The 20,758-nt window shown below is 35.7% G+C and overlaps 1 protein-coding gene across 1 annotated transcript; it reads right to left on the reverse strand.

The window, feature by feature from the left end:
• Nucleotides 1-1,208: 1,208 nt before the first annotated feature.
• Nucleotides 1,209-20,471, reverse strand: LOC306860637 (syntenin-1-like). The gene is made up of 9 exons (XM_079402436.1): nt 20,129-20,471; nt 9,360-9,411; nt 8,498-8,594; nt 6,062-6,162; nt 4,399-4,557; nt 4,005-4,180; nt 2,874-3,045; nt 2,668-2,759; nt 1,209-1,905 (listed from the first exon to the last, which is right to left on the reverse strand). The coding sequence occupies exons 2-9, from the start codon at nt 9,408-9,410 to the stop codon at nt 1,851-1,853; spliced, it is 903 nt and encodes a 300-aa protein (XP_079258562.1). The 5' UTR covers nt 9,411; nt 20,129-20,471; the 3' UTR covers nt 1,209-1,850.
• Between the last annotated feature and the right edge of the window lie 287 nt (nt 20,472-20,758).

Raw genomic sequence — 20,758 nt, forward strand, 5'->3', positions numbered from 1 at the left:
GATATAAAGCTTTGTATACCTGTTGAAATTACACATTAGGCCTTGATACGATTTTCTTGAAGCCATATTACAAGCAGAGATGAGTATGTTGGCCCTGTATGCTGGTAAATTTGAGTAATATTTCTATTTTGTCATGTTTTGTCATATCACAGTTTTTTTTTCACTTTGTATGAGTGTTTGCAATTAAATGTGTTAATTCATGTGTATATCAGTTCATTTTTCTTTCTGCATTTGGATGGTAATTAATAATTACAGATTATTTGCTTTAAAGCGTCCGATACTCCATTAGGAGCTACAGAATAAAGCCTTTGTTAATTATTTTCTGAGGTTAACAGGCTCTTCATACATTGTGTCTGAACATTCTAGCCAAGTCACAGGTTCTTCTCCATATCAACAGTTTTTATAGCATTTTTGGGGAGGATTGAGAAAAACATGTCCAAGTTTGATGTCAACTGGCACAATTTTTGTTTAGAATGTACTTTTGTAACCACAAATTGTCTTGTAGCATGCATATCTTGTTGAATCATTACTCTCCAATAACACTTTTTAGGGTAAGTTGGAAATGAATAATTTGTTTCTTTACCAATGTGTATCATATTCAGATATGGTTTGAAGACATTAGTACCGCATATTTTCTGTAAATTGACATCGGTTAAAAATCGGTTAAATGGAAATAGCCTCCAACAAGACAGTGATAAGCCATGCTTTCTTTCTTTCAGAGTGAATCTTGAAATGTAAAATTGGTGGCAAACTGACACAGTAGTTTAGTGTCTGTTAAGCAGGATTATACGACAGTGCCTAGAAGATTAGATCTCACTAAGGAGTTTTTTTTTTTTTCTTAAATGGTCATTCTAATGACGTGTTTACATCTTCATCTGGCACTTCAGTTTTGTCTCTGAATTGTCCAACAGTATCAGCACCCTAAGTGGAACCAGTCTTGTAAGTCTGGTAATGTTTCATAGTGTCTCAATATGTTTGTGTAGAATAATATTTCAATGGTAATATTAGTGTGTACAGACGTCACTGCAACACATCGCTCTTGACCCTCATTGCTCTGTAAAAGGATCTATATTAAACAGCATGGTGAACAAAGCCTTCTCACTACTTTTGAAGTTTTTTCATCCTTTCTTTCTAATCATTTGAAAACGAGGAAATGTGTGGAGCATCTCAAACTTTTTTTTGAAATGGAACATTTAGATTTAGATCCATTGGTATCACCAGGATGATTATTTATTTTTGTAATAATTTCAGTCTTGCGGTTACATTCGTATATACATTTTTAGAGACACTAACATTTACAGGATAATGAAAGAAAATGATCAAAGATTAAACTCCTAAAAACAAATTCAAAATCAATAAGAAATTAGTTGTTGCATTACAAATTCTGGCCCAGGATTCCTTCTGGCAGAGTACAGCTGTCTTGGCATATAGATGTTCAATAAAAAAGAAAAGAAAAAAAAAGTGTTTGTGCATAGTGGGAAGAATTTAAAAGTGGAGTGTCGAAGCTAATGCTCTTCAAAACAGAAGCTCAGGTTCAGTTTTTAACCCCTTGCCCCCCAGCCAAAATAAAACGATCAGATAATAATACTCAATAATGACAATGGATTATTATTATATAACATGTAATATGACAACAATTAAACAATGACATGTAGGACAGAATCAAGAACTAGAAGGCTAAACGATAACAGCCAACAAGTAAAATAGAAAAACATTTTTACATGTTATAAATGAATGTGATTGAGGAGGTTTATCTAATCAGTGATAGACGGCCCACGTGGTGGAAGGCTCCAATGGGAAGGCTAGAGATTGTAGGTATTGTGAACGGGGGTGTGCATGGTCTCCTGTGTTCAGACCTCAGGCACAGAGTGATCCATGGATGACTTCAGCAGGCCACTTGACATCCTAGAATATACAGATTAGGGCTGTCATGACCAGGAGATGACAATTCACTTTGATACACATTCAATTATTGATGTCCGTTTAGTTCTTGTCAAACTGTAATCTTAAAACATTAAGAAATCATTTATTTACACTGAATTTGGAGTTGTGCAATATTTATGATTTTCCTAATGCTTTGTAAACGGGTTGGCTATAAGATAATATAATAATCAATGCTAATAAAATATGCACATTTCCGTTGTACACAATCTTCGTCTTCATTTGACTGATATATTTATACTGCAGTGAAAAGTTCAAATGTATCACATTTGATGCATCAGGCTTTTGACTTTTAGCTGTACATCTCATTGTATTAGATTGCATTATGTTTTCCCCCGTAATAAATACTGCAAAGCTTTGATTATAAAACTATGCATTTAAATATCATTTCAATATAATATAATAAGGCATTATTGGGAAATATAGAGTGAATTTTAGAATTTCATCTTGGCCATAGAAATATCAGCATCTGCACTAAATGTCATATTTTTGCTCATTTTGAGATGATGTTTTATGGCAACTCCATATTCTCCTATATTATACTGAAATATAAAAAGTGTGTATGAAATATGATACTCCAAAAAAAATAAGCAATATTTTTTGTTTGATTTTGTCTTTAGGGTTCAAGAAACTGTAACTGACTTTTATTATTTTTTATGCATTAATGGCAAAAAAATTTAATTGTATATTATCACTTATGAGTATAAAAAGAAAGCTGAATCTCACTTCTTAATCACGTGCTCGTAGATAAACTTAGGCATGATGGTGATGGTCATGGCAGTGGGAGATGTGGTCAGGATGTCCTTAATCTGAGTGTCCTGTAGACAGAAAACAAAACAATTTACTCCTCAAATCTCAGAATGTTATTTATTGGCTTGTGGCTTTGACAGCAGACTTAAAGGATTTAAAAACACTACCGTGACCCCTCTCACCTTGAGTCCAATGACGTTCTGGCCGTTGATCTCACAGATGAAGTGATTGGTGAGCATACCGTTGCGGGCAGCTGAACCATCCTTCACTAGAGATGTGATGCGTCCGGATTTGAAGATGAAGCCCACGTGGCCAGAGCTGTCCTTATGCATTGTGACTGTGCGCTGGAATGGTCTGGAACACAAAATATAGAAATATGATATATGAGCCTTTTTGGCATCATCTGTGAAATTATATTTATGATTACCACAGAAAATAATTTTGACTTGACCCCATTTTTGTGTGATCAAGATATAGTAAATAACTTTAAATGACAGTAGGGTCATCAAGTGATTCATGTCTCATGCCATCATATAATGTTCTGTGGCTATATTATTGAAATGGCATTTAAAATGTTTAGCCTACTGCTTGTAAGTGCCTTACTGTAACTGAATGTAGTTTTTTGTTTGTTTGTTTTTTTTTTAAATAATTTTCTGTGGTAACTGCCACAGATGTTAACACCGCTAAACTTGGATCTAAAACTAGAAGTTTCCAATTCACACTGAACTCAACAAATACTACAACAATAACAAATAACCACCAGGAGGCAGCAAAGATCTACACAAATATTGTTATACATTTGTCATCACATTTTGTTACATACATTTAGTTAATGTTGGCTTATTATTATTATTATTAATATTTGTATTCTTATCATTACTTTATTTATTGTTTTATTATTATTATTTTCAGCAAGGATGTATTAATTAATCAAAAGTGACACTGTTACAAAAGATTTCAATTTCTAATTTTTTCTCAATTTCCCATTCATTAAAGTACCCTGAAAAATCTGTCATAGCTTCAACAAAAATATTAATCAGCACAACTGTTTTCAATACTGGCAATAATAAGAAATGTTTTTGAGCAGCAAATCATCATATTAGAATGATTTCTGAAAGATCATGTGACACTGAACACTTGAATAATGATGCTGAAAATTCATCTTATAAAATAGTTCATTTAAATGGTATCAATATTTCACAATATTAATGTATTCTATCAGACTTGGCAAGCATGAGGCGAAAAAAATCTTACCAACCCCAAACTTTTGTATGGTAGTGTATGTTTATAGTGTATAGATAGAAATGACTGACCTGTCACGGACAATGAGCTCGATGCGCTGTTCAGCTGCTGCCTTCAGAGCTTTGTGGGCCTTATCTGAGCTCCAGCCAGCAACGTTCTGCCCATTGATCTGCAGAACCTGATCTCCAAAACGCAGGCCACCCAAAGCCGCAGGAGAGTTCGCCTGCACCAGCTGCACAAACACTCCCTACAGAAAGAGGAAATGACACACATGAAAGATAATAACACCTCAACCAGAAATCACCTGCTGGTGATGATAAGAATGATACATCTGCTCGGAATGAGGGTGTGCTGCCCTAAAACATATTACCAATTACCCTAAATACCACTTACACACTCAAAACAATGAAACACGAAACTAATAATGACTCTGAGGAAGTGTTTAATGCAAAGAGCTTTACTCACATTATCAATATCTCTGAGTCGGAGTCCAACCTTTCCTTCCTGGTCTTTGCAGATGATGACCTCCCGAAGACCTGGGTGAATCTCTGCCCTCCTGATACCCATGTCTGCACCGGTCACAGGCCGCACCATGCCACCCACTGAACTTGGCACTGCCACTTGCTGCCAAGCAAGAGAAAATTTGTATTTATTCTCATACGAGTGCATTGTTCACATATTATACAACGTGAAAAGTTAACTGTGGCTCATGCAAAAGGTCTAATGTAGTACTTTCCAACCAATGGGTACACTAAAAGATTTAGATTTTGCCTTGTCAAAGCTGTAAAGCTTATTAAGAATTCATGACTTACAAATATGTTGTCAGTAGAAGATAACTAAGAAACACCTAAATACTACAATAAAGGTTACATTTTAATGTTACTTACTATATGAACTATACATGTTAATATAGGTTCATGCTAATTTCTACATATTTTAATAAATCTATTTTTATTTATTTGCATTTACGCCTTTATTATGATAGGACAGTAGAAGCTGTGACAGGAAGTGATAAGAAGGGTGTAAAATTCTAATTAGTTGAACATTAACAGTATTTGCACAACTGTTCAAAAGTTTGGTCAAAAAGTAGTGTTTTTTTTAATTAATACTTTTATTCAGCAAGGACACATTAAACTGATCAAAAGTGACAGTAAAGACATTTATATTGTTACAAATTATTTGTTTTACAAATAAATGCAGTCTTGATAACCATAAAAGACTTTAAAAATCCTACATACCCCAAACTTTCGAATGGTAATGGTAGCATAAATGGTGTGTGTGTGTGTGTGTGTAAACCATTCACTGTAACTGATACCAAATGTCTAATGTGAATAAATTACTGTAATAAAATAATAACTATGATTAAATCTGGTGTTTTTGCGGTTTCTTTTTATGGAACAAAACAAAATATTGATAATAGAATGAGCTATAAGGAGAGTCAGTTTTTCATCCACAGTAGAGATAAAGTAACTTTCAAAATATTAAATGATAAAGCTGAATGTTATCCAGTATTAGTGAAAAGATTAATACATTTGTGTTTTTTTGTGATTAGGAGGTATTTGGGCCTTATTAATGGGGCTATGAGGATACTTGACACAAAAAAAATCCAAAAAAGGAGATGCTGGTCCAATGTTCAGTACTATGAACACTGAGTATCTTTTTAACATGCTCTCTGAAAGCAGCCTACATTAGCATTATTCCACCACGGGCCTTATGGTGCATGAGTCATTCCGAGCTCTGCTTCCAGGAATGATGCTGAAAAGAATAAGACACCCTGTGGCTAGTTTTAACTATTCAGAGAAAAAAATTTAAATAAAATAAAAACACTCCCAAAAGCACAGATGCTAACGCACATACACAACCACCACCTCCTCTTCTTTTTCAAAGCTTATACAATCCCTCTTGGTTGCTTTAACAGAGAAAATATTGTACAAGGCAACGGTGACATAGATGGAAAAACAGGCTGTAGAGCAAACTAAACCAGCAAAGAGTAACAGCACTGCTAGGGAAACATTTGAGACTCTGAAATGTCATTGTTTGCATATATTAAATATTTCTTTACGAGTGCCGATACTTACAGGGAACAGAACTCTAAAATAAACAGGTGTGTTCAGTGACAATCACTTACATTGTCAGCCACCGGGACCAGCGCAAGGTTCCTCTGGACCTCATCGCTGTTAAGACTGAGGCCCATATAGTCTCCCAGCTCCTCCAGACTGGGATACAGAGCTAGAGGGAGAGAAAGAGAAGGTGTTTCATATTGAAATCCATATGACACAGACAAAGTAGCATAGTAATGTAGTTTGTTTGAGTGTGTTTTATGACAGCATCAAGTGAAAAAAAAGCACAACATAGAAAAACAGAGAACTGGGAAGAACAGAGTCGACATTCTGCCAGTTGCTGGTTTCAGATTCCAGCAATGAATGTTTCCATTCAGTAATTATTTCCTGAGTTGAGTCATAACTACAGTCCTCCCTCTTTTCCTCCTGCTTTCAGATAGGAAAATGTCTGCCTATGAAACATGTTCCTACACAAACAATCTAGCACACCAGTCCATCTCTAAATTTCTACACTGGACCCGATGATGGTGGGAAAAACCCAGACATGCATTAATACAGCTACACTTTAAATACACACATGTGTAAAATGATAATTGTTTGAAAGTTTTTTTTATTCTATTCAGCAAGGGTCACAAGTGACAGTGAAAACAAGTATAATGTCACAAAAGATTTCTATTTTATATAAATGCTTTTCTTTTGAACTTTCTATTTATTAAAGGGGTCATGAACTGAAAAATCAAAATTCCCTTGATCTTGTGACATAAGAGGTCATTGTACTATAAAAACATAATTTAAGATTCAGAACTCAAAACTTTGTCGTTAGTCTAAAAACAGCTTATATTGAAGGCAGTCTACCAAAACGATAGCTTGTGGAATGTTCTAATCTATAGTGTGGATGAGCACCGCCTCCGCAGAAGAAGATCATCATTGTCTGTTTAGCCCCACCAACCAATCGTGCAGGTCTATGCAAAAAAAAAAAAAAAAAAAAAAAAAAAATAGCGATAAAGATGCTCTGAAGACAACAAGAAGCTGTTCAGTGCCAAGTTGTGGAAAAAGAAAACAGTCGTTGCATTGCCTTCCTTCTGATCCCTACGTTAGGAAAGAGTGGATGAACTTTGTTCACTTCATTTTACAGAGGATTCGTTTACAAACAAGACACAATTCGACGCAGGATTTTCAAAAAGACTGAAACTAAAAGACACTGCTGTGCAAACTATATTGGATTCCGACAGTAATGTCACAACACACAAGTGTGAGTAACTGTTTTTGTTACATGGTCACTATTGCTTTGTCTCTTCTTACAGATCGTTTGATATGTATTGAGTTTTTTATGCTCTTAAACTTAAATCACAGCAGTGTCCTTCCATAAGGAATGAATGTACGCTGTTAGCCAATCACAGCAGTGGCCGTTTACTTCTGAGTCTACAATCCGCCACGCCTGTTCAAACGGAGCATTCTGTTGAGGGAGGTTAAAAACAGGACAGAAAATATCTTATTACTAATAAATTATGAAGTTTTTTGATGCAAAAATCTTGATAACATTATACGTGGACCTCAGAGAACAGTTCAAAATAAAAAACAAAGTAAGTTCGTGACGCCTTTAAAGGATCCTAAAAAAAAAGTTTCCTCAAAATTATTAAATATTCATATTTTTAAAACATATTCAACTGTTTTCAGCATTGAATACTAAATATTTAAGTAGCAAATCAATATATTCGAATAATTTCTGAAGGACCATGTGACACTGAAGAACAGAGTAATGATGCTGAAAATTCAGCTTTTCCATCACAGGAATAAAATATTCAATATTAAAATAGAAAAGAAACTTAATAATATTCCATAATATTACTGTTTTTACTGTAGTTTTTATTAAAATTTTGGTGAGCATAGACTTATTTTCTATAAATGTGTATGTTAAACGTTCAAAAAATATATATATGAGTTACAATATACACACACACACAAAAACTTTATACATAATACATATCTAGACTACATAACAGAAGAATGTCAGTCACACTGTTACAAAGAATTTCACTCTACTGACCAATGCTTTGAGGCTATAATAATGGCTATAATAACGTGAGCTTCAGGGACCATTGTTACAGCACAAGTTACAGTACTATGTGAACCCCAACATTAAAAAAAAAAAAAATTTAACAATCTAGTTATGTAATATCCTGGCAGTGTCTTGAGAGGCCGCACACAGGGACACAATACGAGCACAAAGGTGGAAGGCAGTGCTGCCTGGATAAGAGGGCCTCAATTTGAGCGCTGGTTTTAAACTGAGATTGAAAAAAGGAAGTAGGGAAGGTTGTTGAACTGCTCCCAGATTCCCTAAGACATGTCTTCATTTCCTGTTTGACAATGGCACGAAACATTGGCAAGCCTTTCGTCTCTATAAAAACAGCTCTCACTCAGCACTTCAGAAATGAAAGAGAGAATGGTGTGATAATGTAGATAAAAGCAAGACAGACGGCAAAGGAAGACAGACAGGAACTCACTTGAGCTTGGCATCCCCTGTGTGGCAGGCTGTGGCTGGTAAACTCCCTGAGTGATGGCTGGGGTGCTGGAGGTGGCATTGGCAAACTGAGATTGTGCCTAGAGGAGCAAACCACATGTGAACAACCACTTTACTTCAATAACAGTTCTTTAAAAACACCAACTTATCTTCAGTGTTATCCTAAAATAAAACACATACTAAAAAACACTAGCCAATTGAAATGAAATAATATTGGATGAGAAATGTTGCAAGCAAGAAAGCTTAACCAATTTAACCATTTAAAACTGAAATAAAATTTAAAACCATTTAGGCCTAGATTTTTTAAACACAAAAACTAATTAAAAATGACAAAAATACATAAAATCAATAAAAATTAACAAAAAAATAAAATATAAAGGGGAATCAAAATATTAATAAATACTATGGCCGCACAAATATTCATATTTTAATCGTGATCATGATTTCTGCTTCTCTTGAATATTTAAGCATAATCATCTGCGATATTAGTGATATATACAAACATGAATCTTGACAGTTTTTTTGTGATTGTGGTTGCTGAATAAATGCACTTAAGCAAACTCTGTGCTACAATACATGTGAAGTAGAGAAAACGTTTGTGCATGATAAATATAATTAAACTTGAAACTAGATAACGTACAATAAACCATGCGTACGAGTTGACATTTTCTTAATTTGTGCTTATGTGAAAGCACAATAAATGTAAAAAGAAATTTCCCAAATGAAAAAGATTAAGATTAATAATCATGATTATAATTTTTTAGCAAAATAATTGAAATTTGTTTAAATATTATCTTGCAGCCCTAATAGATACTATAACAGTATGCAAGTAAAACACTGCTTACCCTAATGACCTTGTCCACTTTAAGGTCCTCTAGGGATGGATACAATGACATCCTGGAAAAAACACAACAGTCGCAGCATGAAAATGGAGAAAACAAGGCAGCGTGCAGCTAAAAGTGTTGAAATACAGGAAATACTACTTTGAGCAAGCTCACATAGAGCCATATTGCCTTAGTTTGTTTTTCAGCTGACTAGCAACCACATGACTCACATGAGAATTGAAACCTATACTAATAAGACGGGACAGATGAAGGAGTATATTAGGAGCACACAGAAGACAACCCAGGAACAAAAACATGGTGAATTTATCAGGCTGCTCCATCATGACCAACACTTTCATGAATTTGAGTCTCTCTAAAACACCCCCATCCAAGGGTGTAGGTTTGCTTTCGACATTGGTGGGGCCCCTGCCCCCATCACACACAAACACACACGGATGTGTCACAGCTCTCCAGGCATTAGCTCTGTGGTCGCATTGCTTTCACGTTGTGAAACGATCCGCCTGTGAGTCCATCTGTGTCTTCTGCACAGTCATCCTCGTTGATGTAACAAAAACACATCGATAAAACAGCAGAAATTATAATAAATCCTACAATAACTCTGGCTGCTCCTAATTTCAGATAGAGGAGTAACTATCACTTCACAACAGAGGAAGGGGCACATATAAAACTCTTTAACACAACTCTCCAGGCAATAGCTCTGTGGTGGCATTGGTTAAAATTCTTGCCTCCATAGCTCATCAGTAGAGCATGTTGCTAGCAACACCAGGGATCATGGGTACAGAATTTGCAGGGAACGCAGGGGTTGCAAACCAATCATAAAATTGTCATAAGGAAAATATAGGACAAATATTATACAAATGATTGGATATGATCCAGCAGTGTAGGCCTATTTCATTTCTTAGCTAATTAAAAGAGATAAGAAAAATAAAACCTGTCAATTTGTCAAGAAAAGAAAAAGTCAGAAAAAAACAGGTAATACATTCAACATTTCTATCCCCCTCAATTCTGAATTGATGGCTACGCCCCAGGTTTGATTCCAAGGAAATAGGTCTACATTAACTGAAAAAATGTGCATGCTAATAAGAAATGTTATTTGCGCTGGATAAATGCTTACATTTAATAAGAGAAATGTCATGTGTAATTTTATTGCTATTTTATCTGTTTGTTTGTTGATTGTTACATCAAACCTAAACTTTTTTGTCTGTGGACATGTAATACTATTATAATATCTTAATATTTTTATATATTTTCGAATTATGATATATTTGTATTATATTTGATCAATTATATCAATAAGTTTCATTCAGCTACAAAGTTGCACAAATATTCATCCATTCTAGCACTGCATAAGTCAAGCATTATTATTATTAGTAGTAGTAGTGTATTACATTTTATATTTAATAGCAATTCATATTAAAAGCTTTCAGTCAGTAATAAAGTTGCAGTTACTTATCCATTCTAGCATTGCTGAAGTACAGCAATTAACATTATTATTTATTGTATATTTATTTGTATGATATAATTGCATTGTATTATATTAAATATGTAAATGATATATTTAATATAATAAATATATAGTCAGATACAAAGTTATTCACCCATTTTAGCATTGCTAAAGTCTAGCACTGAACATTCTGAAGATGATGTGCATTCTAAAGATACTAGTGAACATTCTGATGTACACTTCCAGTTTATTAAGACTCAAGCTATTATCACCAAAGATATGTAAACACACTTCAGTCCATGCAGTTTTGAGTTGAGGGCAGTAGCAACTGAGTATACATTATAATTACAACAAACAACCAACGATACATCACTACCACAGATACATAGGACACATTTCAGAGATATTCATCATAAGCTGAACACTCAGGACATTCACAACATTGCCTTACATGCAATGTTAACAAACCCAATTGATATTTTACAATGAAAATGCTGATAATGGAGACTAAAGTACACAATTAATAAAGTGCTCAGGGCAGGACATGAGCACCAACTCCACATTTAGCTAATAACATCCCACCAGAAATCATTACTACACAGCCAAAGCTTTAACTATTTCCATTCCAAACAAAATAAAACATTAAACACTGCCTGACTGTGCTCTTCATCTTACAATGGAAGAGCAATGAGAAGTTAAGTGCTTTCCTGGGAACACATCCATTACTGGAAAGGGGAAGGGAAAGGGAGAGACGGACAGAGTAAGCCAAAGTAGTACAAAGAAATTAAAGTGCTTAAAGACAGAAAGGAAGACAAGGAATGGAAAATATGAGAAGTATAAGTTACTAGAGGAAAGGCTAACAATAAATATAATACAAGCATGTGACTGATTTGATGCTGGCATTAGTCATAATCATATCAATACAAAAGACAAGCCTGTAAACATATACACTGCCCTACAAGAGATATGTTTAGATATAAGTTTTCAAAAAACTCGTTTCTAGCAAGAAACATCAAGTTACAGGAAAACATGGTTGAACTATGGCAGATGAGAGAAATGGCACATTGCCTCACTTCCCTGAAGAGACATCCCACATACTAATGCAGATAGTTAGTAGTTCACTGGATAGGAACTAAACTGAAATGAGAAACAGGAACTATTTGGTGAGAATTGGCCTGATTGGAACACAGCCAGCAAAACACAGGTTTACAACCAGATTAAAGAGATTCTGGAGCTGCTTATTCCATAACATCAGATTTAAGACTCAAGCTAAAGCACTACATGCTCCTACACGTTCACATATTACGCAAATCTGTGAAACACTCACAGACATGACCATAACATAGGAAAAGAAAGAAAACTCTCGGCCACATCCTCATGAATAGGGCTGTCGCGATTCGTCGATTTTAGTCCACTAGTCGATTTTTAAAAATCGTCGACTTCATTTTGATCGCGTCGACTAACCAGCAAAATACCGGAAGTGACGCATTTCACGGACGAGAATCCATAAAACACATTTTTAGACTACTTTCCAAGGCTGCATGATATATTAAACCCATTTAAAAATCATAATTAAGCATAATTGTGAATTCACAAACGCTATGACTTAATTAATTATATGTGATGAATCTCACACAGTATATGCTCTTTAATTATTTCCATGCGTGTAGGTTAAGCACGTGCGTCTCACAGCGGCTCCGTTCACAGTAGCTCCACAGAAACTGTTATCATTTACATGTGGAGCGACTCGAACTCATCTCTGCATGCTGTTGTGAGTTTGGGTTTATTATAATGTTCATCTGGGAACGCAACGTGTGCCACTTCATCGGATTTGTAAGGTAAATCATTTATAAATCTACACAAACACAGGAGAATATCGCGATTTCAAAATAAAAGCTCCAACCCTCACTCTTTTTACACGGTTTGATGTCCACATATTCATTTAATTACAGTGGCTATAGCATTTCTGTCCTAAAGAAATGGCCAAATATTAAAGATTAAGTGTACGTTTGAATTAAATGGTGCTTGGTCAATATTAAACAGTAATGTGTAAAAATAATCGCCTGACGCCTCCTGCAGGCCTTTGTTGTTATGCGTAATCTACATTAGCTCTATTGTTTAGAATACATTATGTATTTTAACAGTTTTGTTCAATACAACCATATGAGTTCTTGCTTTTGATACTTTATTTGAACTAATTATTATTGCATCATTGCTATTATATATGTATTTTAAGTCATTTTAAAAGCTATTGTTCACTTAAATCCATTTTTATTACCAGAAAAAAAAATTATAATTATAGGGCCCTATGAAATCCGTTTTATTTCCAAATTCAGTTTTTAAAATTGTATTAATCAAAAAGCCTGTCTAATTAATTGAGTTTTACAGTTTTATCTGTACCAAATTCTGTTTTCCATTATTTTCTGGATTCCATTTTAATTGTTCCATTAAATTTTAATAATAAAAAGCATCTCCAATTAATTGATTTTATATTTACATATTTACATTTTTCACCTAAATAAATTCTCGTAAATAATATTTCTGGTAAATACTTTAAAAAGTGGTTTTTGATGATAATTGTATTATTATTAGACTAGAATGTGTGGATATGTTGTCATTCTCACACTATAATACTGAACTGTGATTTCAGTGATTTGGACTATGAGATGGACACTTGCTGCTTGTACTCTGTTGCACTTCACTTTTGCTTTAAAAAAGGATTTCCTAGAAATTTGGATTTCATATGGTTTAATAAAATATTTTGAAGCAAAATTGTTGATTTTTTTGTGGGAAATTAATAGTTTTAGATTAATCGATTAATCAAAAAATTAGTCGACAGATTAATCGAAATAAAAATAGTTGTTAGTGGCAGCCCTAATCCTGAATAAACTCCCACACCAGTGCACCCAGAACAGCTCATGCAAACCAACACATAGCCTACTGCCTTTTGACGTCACACACACACTCTGATATGTGAAAGCAAACACATGCACTGAAACATCTGCTGACATTTCAACCGCAATGTCAAAAACAAGCACTAAATGTATTTGACAGGCTCCTTCCACACAAACACTGATTGTCATTGCATAAAAATGTCTCTGTGACACTAAAGGGCCATTATTTCCTGTCAAGAGCACTCCACTAAAGTAGAGATGTCTCCAAATAGTGGACTAATGGAGACAGTGAGTAATCTTCTCACAGACATGTGTGCCTCTATTGTAGCTAGTTCGCATGAAATTAAGTGAATCGACTGGGCACAAAGTGTGTCATAAATAAAGCAGGAATACAGAACAACTGGGAATCTCATCAATGAGGCTGTAAGTCATCTGAAGTTAACACCTGTTATCAATGTTATTTTCATTAAAGTTGCAATGAAGTAGTTACAGATTTTTCTTTTCCATATTATGACGTACATCCCAGCGAAACAAATTATCGAAATAGAACAAGCTGTAGGGCTGGGTTTTTGATTGGATAGAGAGTAGAGACAGATCTGCTTGCAGTCGGATTTTATGTGGATGAAATAATTGAAGGAGTCCGGCATAAGTTATGGTATATGCATTGATGATTCACAATAAGATCAATAACAAATATTTAGAAATTAGCCTAGGCTGAATTTTCATTTCATGCCAACTTGAACAAAAACTGAAACATGAATAAAAAATAAAATGAAGAAAAAAACTATACTACACTTTCATGATTCTAAAATTAATACATAAAAGTGAACACAAATCTTTTTTTGTTTTTTTTTTGTTTTACGTGACACATAGCCAAGTATGGTGACCCATACTCGGAATTCGTGCTCTGCATTTATCCCATCCAAAGTGCACACACACAGCAGTGAACACACACACCGTGAACACACACCCGGAGCAGTGGGCACTGGGCAGCCATTTATGCTGCGGCGACCGGGGAGCAGTTGGGGTTCGGTGCCTTGCTCAAGGGCACCTCAGTCGTGGTATTGAGGGTGGAGAGAGCGCTGGACATTCACTCCCCCCACCTACAATCCCTGCCGCCCCGAGACTCGAACCCGCAACCTTTGGATTACGAGTCCGACTCTCTAACCATTAGGCCACGACTTCCTTAAATTAAACTATTTTAGTTTTAGATACATAAACTAAACTGAAAACAAATGAAGGAATAAAATCTAAATTGTAAACTATAAGAACCCTATCTTTGTCTAAAACTCTAAATCTGCATAAATCACAAGAAACTAATGCAGGATAAAGCAGAAGCACAGAATTATTTCACACTGCCTAAATCTGGTTTAGATGACATCTTTGACTAAATATGGTCTACTTTCAGTGCAACTGCAGAAAAAAATCTTTAGTGCAAACTCAACTTAGGGACAAAGCCAGTGGATAACTGTCCGGTTGAGTGGGTGAGGGGCCTTTGGTATGGGGGAGAAATGGGCAAAGCTAATTTTCAGGCAGACTGACTGAGTGCTGAGCATAATAAACGACTCTCCCATGGCAACAGTCTGTAACTCTATTGACTCAGTCAGGCAAAGGATCCATGTGGAAATATCCCATCCATAGCTTTTGGGAAAATATAATGCCGCTGTCATGAAATAAATGGTTTAAACATTTTATTATGACTATAAGCCCTTTCTCTATCTCCTAGTGACATAAACGTCAAAGATTAAATAATGTGGATAATTCAAGCTGATGTCATCATATGGGAAAGTCCCTTCAACCTAAAAACAAAGGAAAAACTAGGTTATAGCCTTTATTCAGCATCACTCATCTAAGCCTTTGTTTGTTCTTTATGTTCCGCTATTCCGTCATGAATAATTCAGCTCCTTCCTTTATGTATTGACTGAACATACAGGAAGAATCGAAAGCACAGCTTGTTTCTCAAGAAATAAACAGGACTAGGTTTCATATCAGTGACACATTTTGGGATTAACGTTAATACCATTTAATACGCCAAATACGAAAACGCATAAAGAAAGCTGTCTGAATGTTACGATGCGAATTTATAAATACAACATCAACACCGTCATGCGACTCACTGCCGAACAGTTTATATGAACATTTCATTTTCTGCTCTAAATTAACCTAAACCTTTAAGGCTATGAAAGCTCCTGTCAACTGTTTTAAAAACTAAACTGAGGTTTCATCCACTGTCACCTTTAACCCTTGTATTATGTTCGATTTTCGGGTACAATTTTGATGGAGCGGGTCAAATTGACCCTAATTGAATTCAATGCAATTCCCTAAATATCACATTATGAAAAACAAGGAGGAATCAGGTATGAACAGAACAATTTTAATATGAGCATTTGCCAGACATTGCAAACAATTAATAACAAAAAGTATGATTTTCAAAAATGTTTTACCACAATTTTTTAAACATGTTTGTTTTAACAAATATTGAAAATAAACTACTGTAACTTTTAACATTTTAAATTTTTTATTCAACATTTTTTTTTTTTTTTTTTTTTCACATTTATGTTCAAAACATCCTAAATAAACAATTGAATATTGCTGTGAAATGAAATTAATTTTTTTTTTCCATAAACTGGCTTAAGTAGTGACGTATTGTCAAGTATGGTGACCCATACTCGAAATTGGTGCTCTGCGTTTAACCCATCCAAGTGCACACACACAGCAGTGAGTAGTGAACACACACACACACACACGCACGCACACGCACACACACACCCGGAGCAGTGGGCAGCCATGCTGCGGCGCCCGGGGAGCAGTTGGGGGTTCGGTGCCTTGCTCAAGGGCACCTCAGTCGTGGTATTGAGGGTGGAGAGAGCGCTGTACATTCACTCCCCCCACCTACAATCCCTGCCGGCCGGGGACTCGAACCCGCAACCTTTCCATTACGAGTCCGACTCTCTAACCATTAGGCCACGGCTTCCCTATACAGGCTCTTTTGTTCTTTAGGATCACGGAACACTATAAAAAAGTCACTCTTGACAGGATGTGCACAAAGCAAGCATGTGCTTTCTGGAGATGAACTTCTTGCATTTTACACACATGGTGCTGGTTTTGGTGTCATGTTTGGTGGGGCACACCTCACATCTTTTCCTCTTTTTCCCATCACCTGTATTCACCTCTGGATTTTCTGTGGGTCTGGATTCATCTGCTCTGGCTGATTCTACCAAAGCTGCAGCTGCTGGTGCTCGAGGTGGGCGGGAGCGTCACTGGATTTCAGGTGTGATGAGTGCTTTTCCAAGCTCCTCCAAGAAAGTCGACGTTTGCACAGCTTGCTCTCATTCCAGTTTGGGTTGATCTCACGCCACAGGACAAAGGCATTATATGCTGACACATCCAGGATGTTATAGAAGACCACCAAAGGCCAACGGGCAGTCTTACGCTGGCAGCTGTACGCTGATGTGACTTTGTCCAAGTTATTAACTCCTCCTTTCGTGGAATTATAGTCCAGTACCATTTCTGGCTTCAGGTCCCTTCTTGCACTCAGTGTTGCATCTCTGTGCATTGTACTCATCACAAGCACATTTCTTTTTTTTTTTGGACAGTAGGAAGCAATTGTTGCAGTTTCAGAGAAAGCAAACTTTGACGAATACAGCATTCTGTCCTTCATATCCACAATCTCTCTGGGAAGCTCAGGCTTGTTTTTTTTAATTGTTCCAATCATAGTCAGCTTTCGCTTGAGTAGCTCTTCACCAAGTTTGTAGGATGTAAAGAAGTTGTCACAGGTTATGCAGTGACCTTGCAGCCCTTCACTCATTTGAAGAACAACCCGCATCCCCTGGTTTCTCTCAGGTGTTTCACCTAGTGGCTTACCTGTGTAAATTTGCATGTTGTATGCATAGCTGGATTTGGCATCGCAGGCTGCCCAAATTTTAATGCCATATTTTGCAGGCTTTTTGGGCATGTACTGGCGAAAAGGACAGCGTCCTCTGAATGGAACAAGGCGTTCATCCACTGTGACGTCATCCACATCCACTGTCTGGGTGGTGATGGCGCAGTGGATAAGACACATGCCGTTGGTGTGAGAGACCCGGGTTCGAATCCACTGTGAGACACCAGTGTGTCCCTGAGCAAGACACTTAACCCCTAGTTGCTCCAGAGGCGTGCGACCTCTGACATATATAGCAATTGTAAGTCGCTTTGGATAAAAGCGTCAGCTAAATGAATAAATGTAAATGTGACGTGTGGTCCAGGATTGTACATTAGAGGCAGGATATCAATCCATTTATCCCATACATCCCTAACTGCAGCTTATTTCAGACTCTATAATCTCTGAAATTACTTCTTTGACTATTAATCTTTTTGAGCTCATTTTTCCTGCTGTCTCTGTCAAAGTCTGCTGCAACACTGAGCAAAAGTGTGGGAATACTTTCACAGGGGAGTGAGAAACAGACATAACAAAACATACATCAAAAGAAATGTTTTTATTTTGTCTGTGCAGCTGCCTTTGAACAAATGCAAGTGTGTCATTCTAACCTATATAAAAGACTGGAATATAAAACTAATTAAAATAGTTTTTCATGTAACTTGAGAGAAAGTAGAAAGTAGACCTTAGTTTTACAAAGTTTTTTCAGATACACTGAACATAATGATAGCTCATTTTTACCATTTGTGTGAGAAAATCTTTTTTCAGTACTGAAAATAGTGAGGAAAAGTTCGGGGTGGTATAAAAACTCCACCATAACAACACATATCCAAGAAATATATTTAATTTGGGTCTGTAGTTCCTTTGGAATAAAAAAAAAAAAGTGGGTCAAATTGACCCGCGAACATCAAAATCGTCAGAAAATGATTTGTGTACACTTCAAAACACATCAGTGTATCCTCACTTTGCATGCATGTTCATGGCCCTAAATGGGAAAAAGCCACAAAATTTCTTGAAGAAAAAGATAAGTAAGGTAGCATTTCATATCTGTTGAAAATAGAAATGATAGTTCACTTTTACCATTTTTGTCTGAGCAAGTCCTTTTCAGTACTGAATATAGTGAGGAAAAGCAAATTTTTCCCTTTCCAGGGTAGGAAAAACACCAACATAACAATATATACCCAATAAATATATTTAATTTGGGTCTGTACAGTTGCCTTGGATCAAAAAAAAATGTGGGTCAAATTGACCCGTGAACATCAAAATCGTCAGAAAATTATTTGTGTACACTTCAAAACACATCAGTGTATCCTCACTTTGCATGCATGTTCATGGCCCTAAATGGGAAAAAGTCACAAAATTTCTTGAAGAAAAAGATAAGTTAGGTAGCATTTCATATCTGTTGAAAATAGAAATGATAGTTCACTTTTACCATTTTTGTCTGAGCAAGTCCTTTTCAGTACTGAATATAGTGAGGAAAAGCTAATTTTTCCCTTTCCAGGGTAGGAAAAACACCAACATAACAATATATACCCAATAAATATATTTAATTTGGGTCTGTACAGTTGCCTTGGATCAAAAAAAAATGTGGGTCAAATTGACCCGTGAACATCAAAATCGTCAGAAAATTATTTGTGTACACTTCAAAACACATCAGTGTATCCTCACTTTGCATGCATGTTCATGGCCCTAAATGGGAAAAAGTCTCAAAATTTCTTGAAGAAAAAGATAAGTTAGGTAGTATTTCATATCCGTTGAAAATAGAAATGATAGTTCACTTTTACCATCTTTGTCTGAGAAAGTCCTTTTCAGTACTGAATATAGTGAGGAAAAGCTAATTTTTTCCCTTTCCAGGGTAGGAAAAACACCAACATAACAATATATACCCAATAAATATATTTAATTTGGGTCTGTACAGTTGCCTTGGAACAAAAAAAAAAGTGGGTCAAATTGGCCCGCGAACATTAAAATCGTCAGAAAATTATTTGTGTAAACTTCAAAACACATTAGTGTATCCTCACTTTGCATGCATGTTCATGGCCCTAAATGAGAAAAAGTCACAAAATATCAAGAATAAAATCACAGGTTAACTGGTATTCCCGACAGCTCAAAAATCTAAATGGGTCAAATTGACCCGGAACATAATACAAGGGTTAACTAAGCCAAATTAACACAACATAAAACTGTTACGGACTGTATTTGTTGTGTTTAGCTCTCAAGCTAGTCACGGTAACTCCGTTAGCAACCGCACAATCATGCTAATTACACGAATAAAGTTATATTTCTTTCTCCTAAAAATAATGACCAGGTGATACGATACAAAATAGCCTTAAAAAAACATAAATACACTAAATATATATGAATGACGAACTCGGCGAAGTAAACACCAGCACGTCTTTGTTCTTCGTAAGTGTGTTAGCAGCAGCCTGTTTAAGTTTAGCTTCGTTAGCCACATACCTGACCGAATAAAATCACTTAAATAACAACATTTAGATTAAAGAGTGTCGCGTCTTACCTTTCTGCGTTCTATCGACTGACTTCTGAAGAAATTGTGTAAATGTGATGGGAAGGAATGTAAACAAGCCGAGCACAGTAAACGGGACCCTTTTCCTCTTCAGGTTGGTGCCGTGAAGTGAACTGAGGGGAGGTGATTGAGAGATAGTACGTGCGTGTAAATTTCTTTGGTTTAGTAGCTCAGTTCACTTCCTGCTACCTCATTCATGTTGGAGGCTGGGCTGAAACGTCTATTTATATATGTATTACTCATTAACTCCAGCACAGACTGCCAAAAACTACCATGGTAACAATAACTCCAGAATCCAGTTATTGTAAATACTGTATAGTCACTGGACTGATCTGGGATCAGTTATTTTTTTTCTTGATGGCAGTGCTGGAATACCAAGTTATCAATTCTACCAATATATACAAATTAGTTCAGAAACTACATTAATCATTTGTATGTTTTGGTTTGATTCTGATTTATGTGTTATATCTATAAGAGGTTCCATAATGAGTAAATTTCTGAACCATACATTAGCTGTAAATTAATTGCTGCCCTACAGTTGGATCTTATTTTAAATCTGCTTACACAAAATTTGAAGCTAAATGTATCCTGCTCGTTATCTTAGTATATTAGAAGTACCAA

This window comes from Barbus barbus, assembly GCF_936440315.1.
Source record: "Barbus barbus genome assembly, chromosome: 41".
NCBI classification, from domain to species: domain Eukaryota; kingdom Metazoa; phylum Chordata; class Actinopteri; order Cypriniformes; family Cyprinidae; genus Barbus; species Barbus barbus.

Coding starts and splice junctions, on each gene's coding strand:
- LOC306860637 (XM_079402436.1), bottom strand. CDS start 9,410: ATGTCATTGTATCCATCCCTAGAGGACCTTAAAGTGGACAAGGTCATT. Junction 3,046..4,004: donor GAGCTCATTGTCCGTGACAG/GTCAGTCATTTC, acceptor TTTGTGTTCCAG/ACCATTCCAGCGCACAGTCA. Junction 2,760..2,873: donor AGAACGTCATTGGACTCAAG/GTGAGAGGGGTC, acceptor TTCTGTCTACAG/GACACTCAGATTAAGGACAT.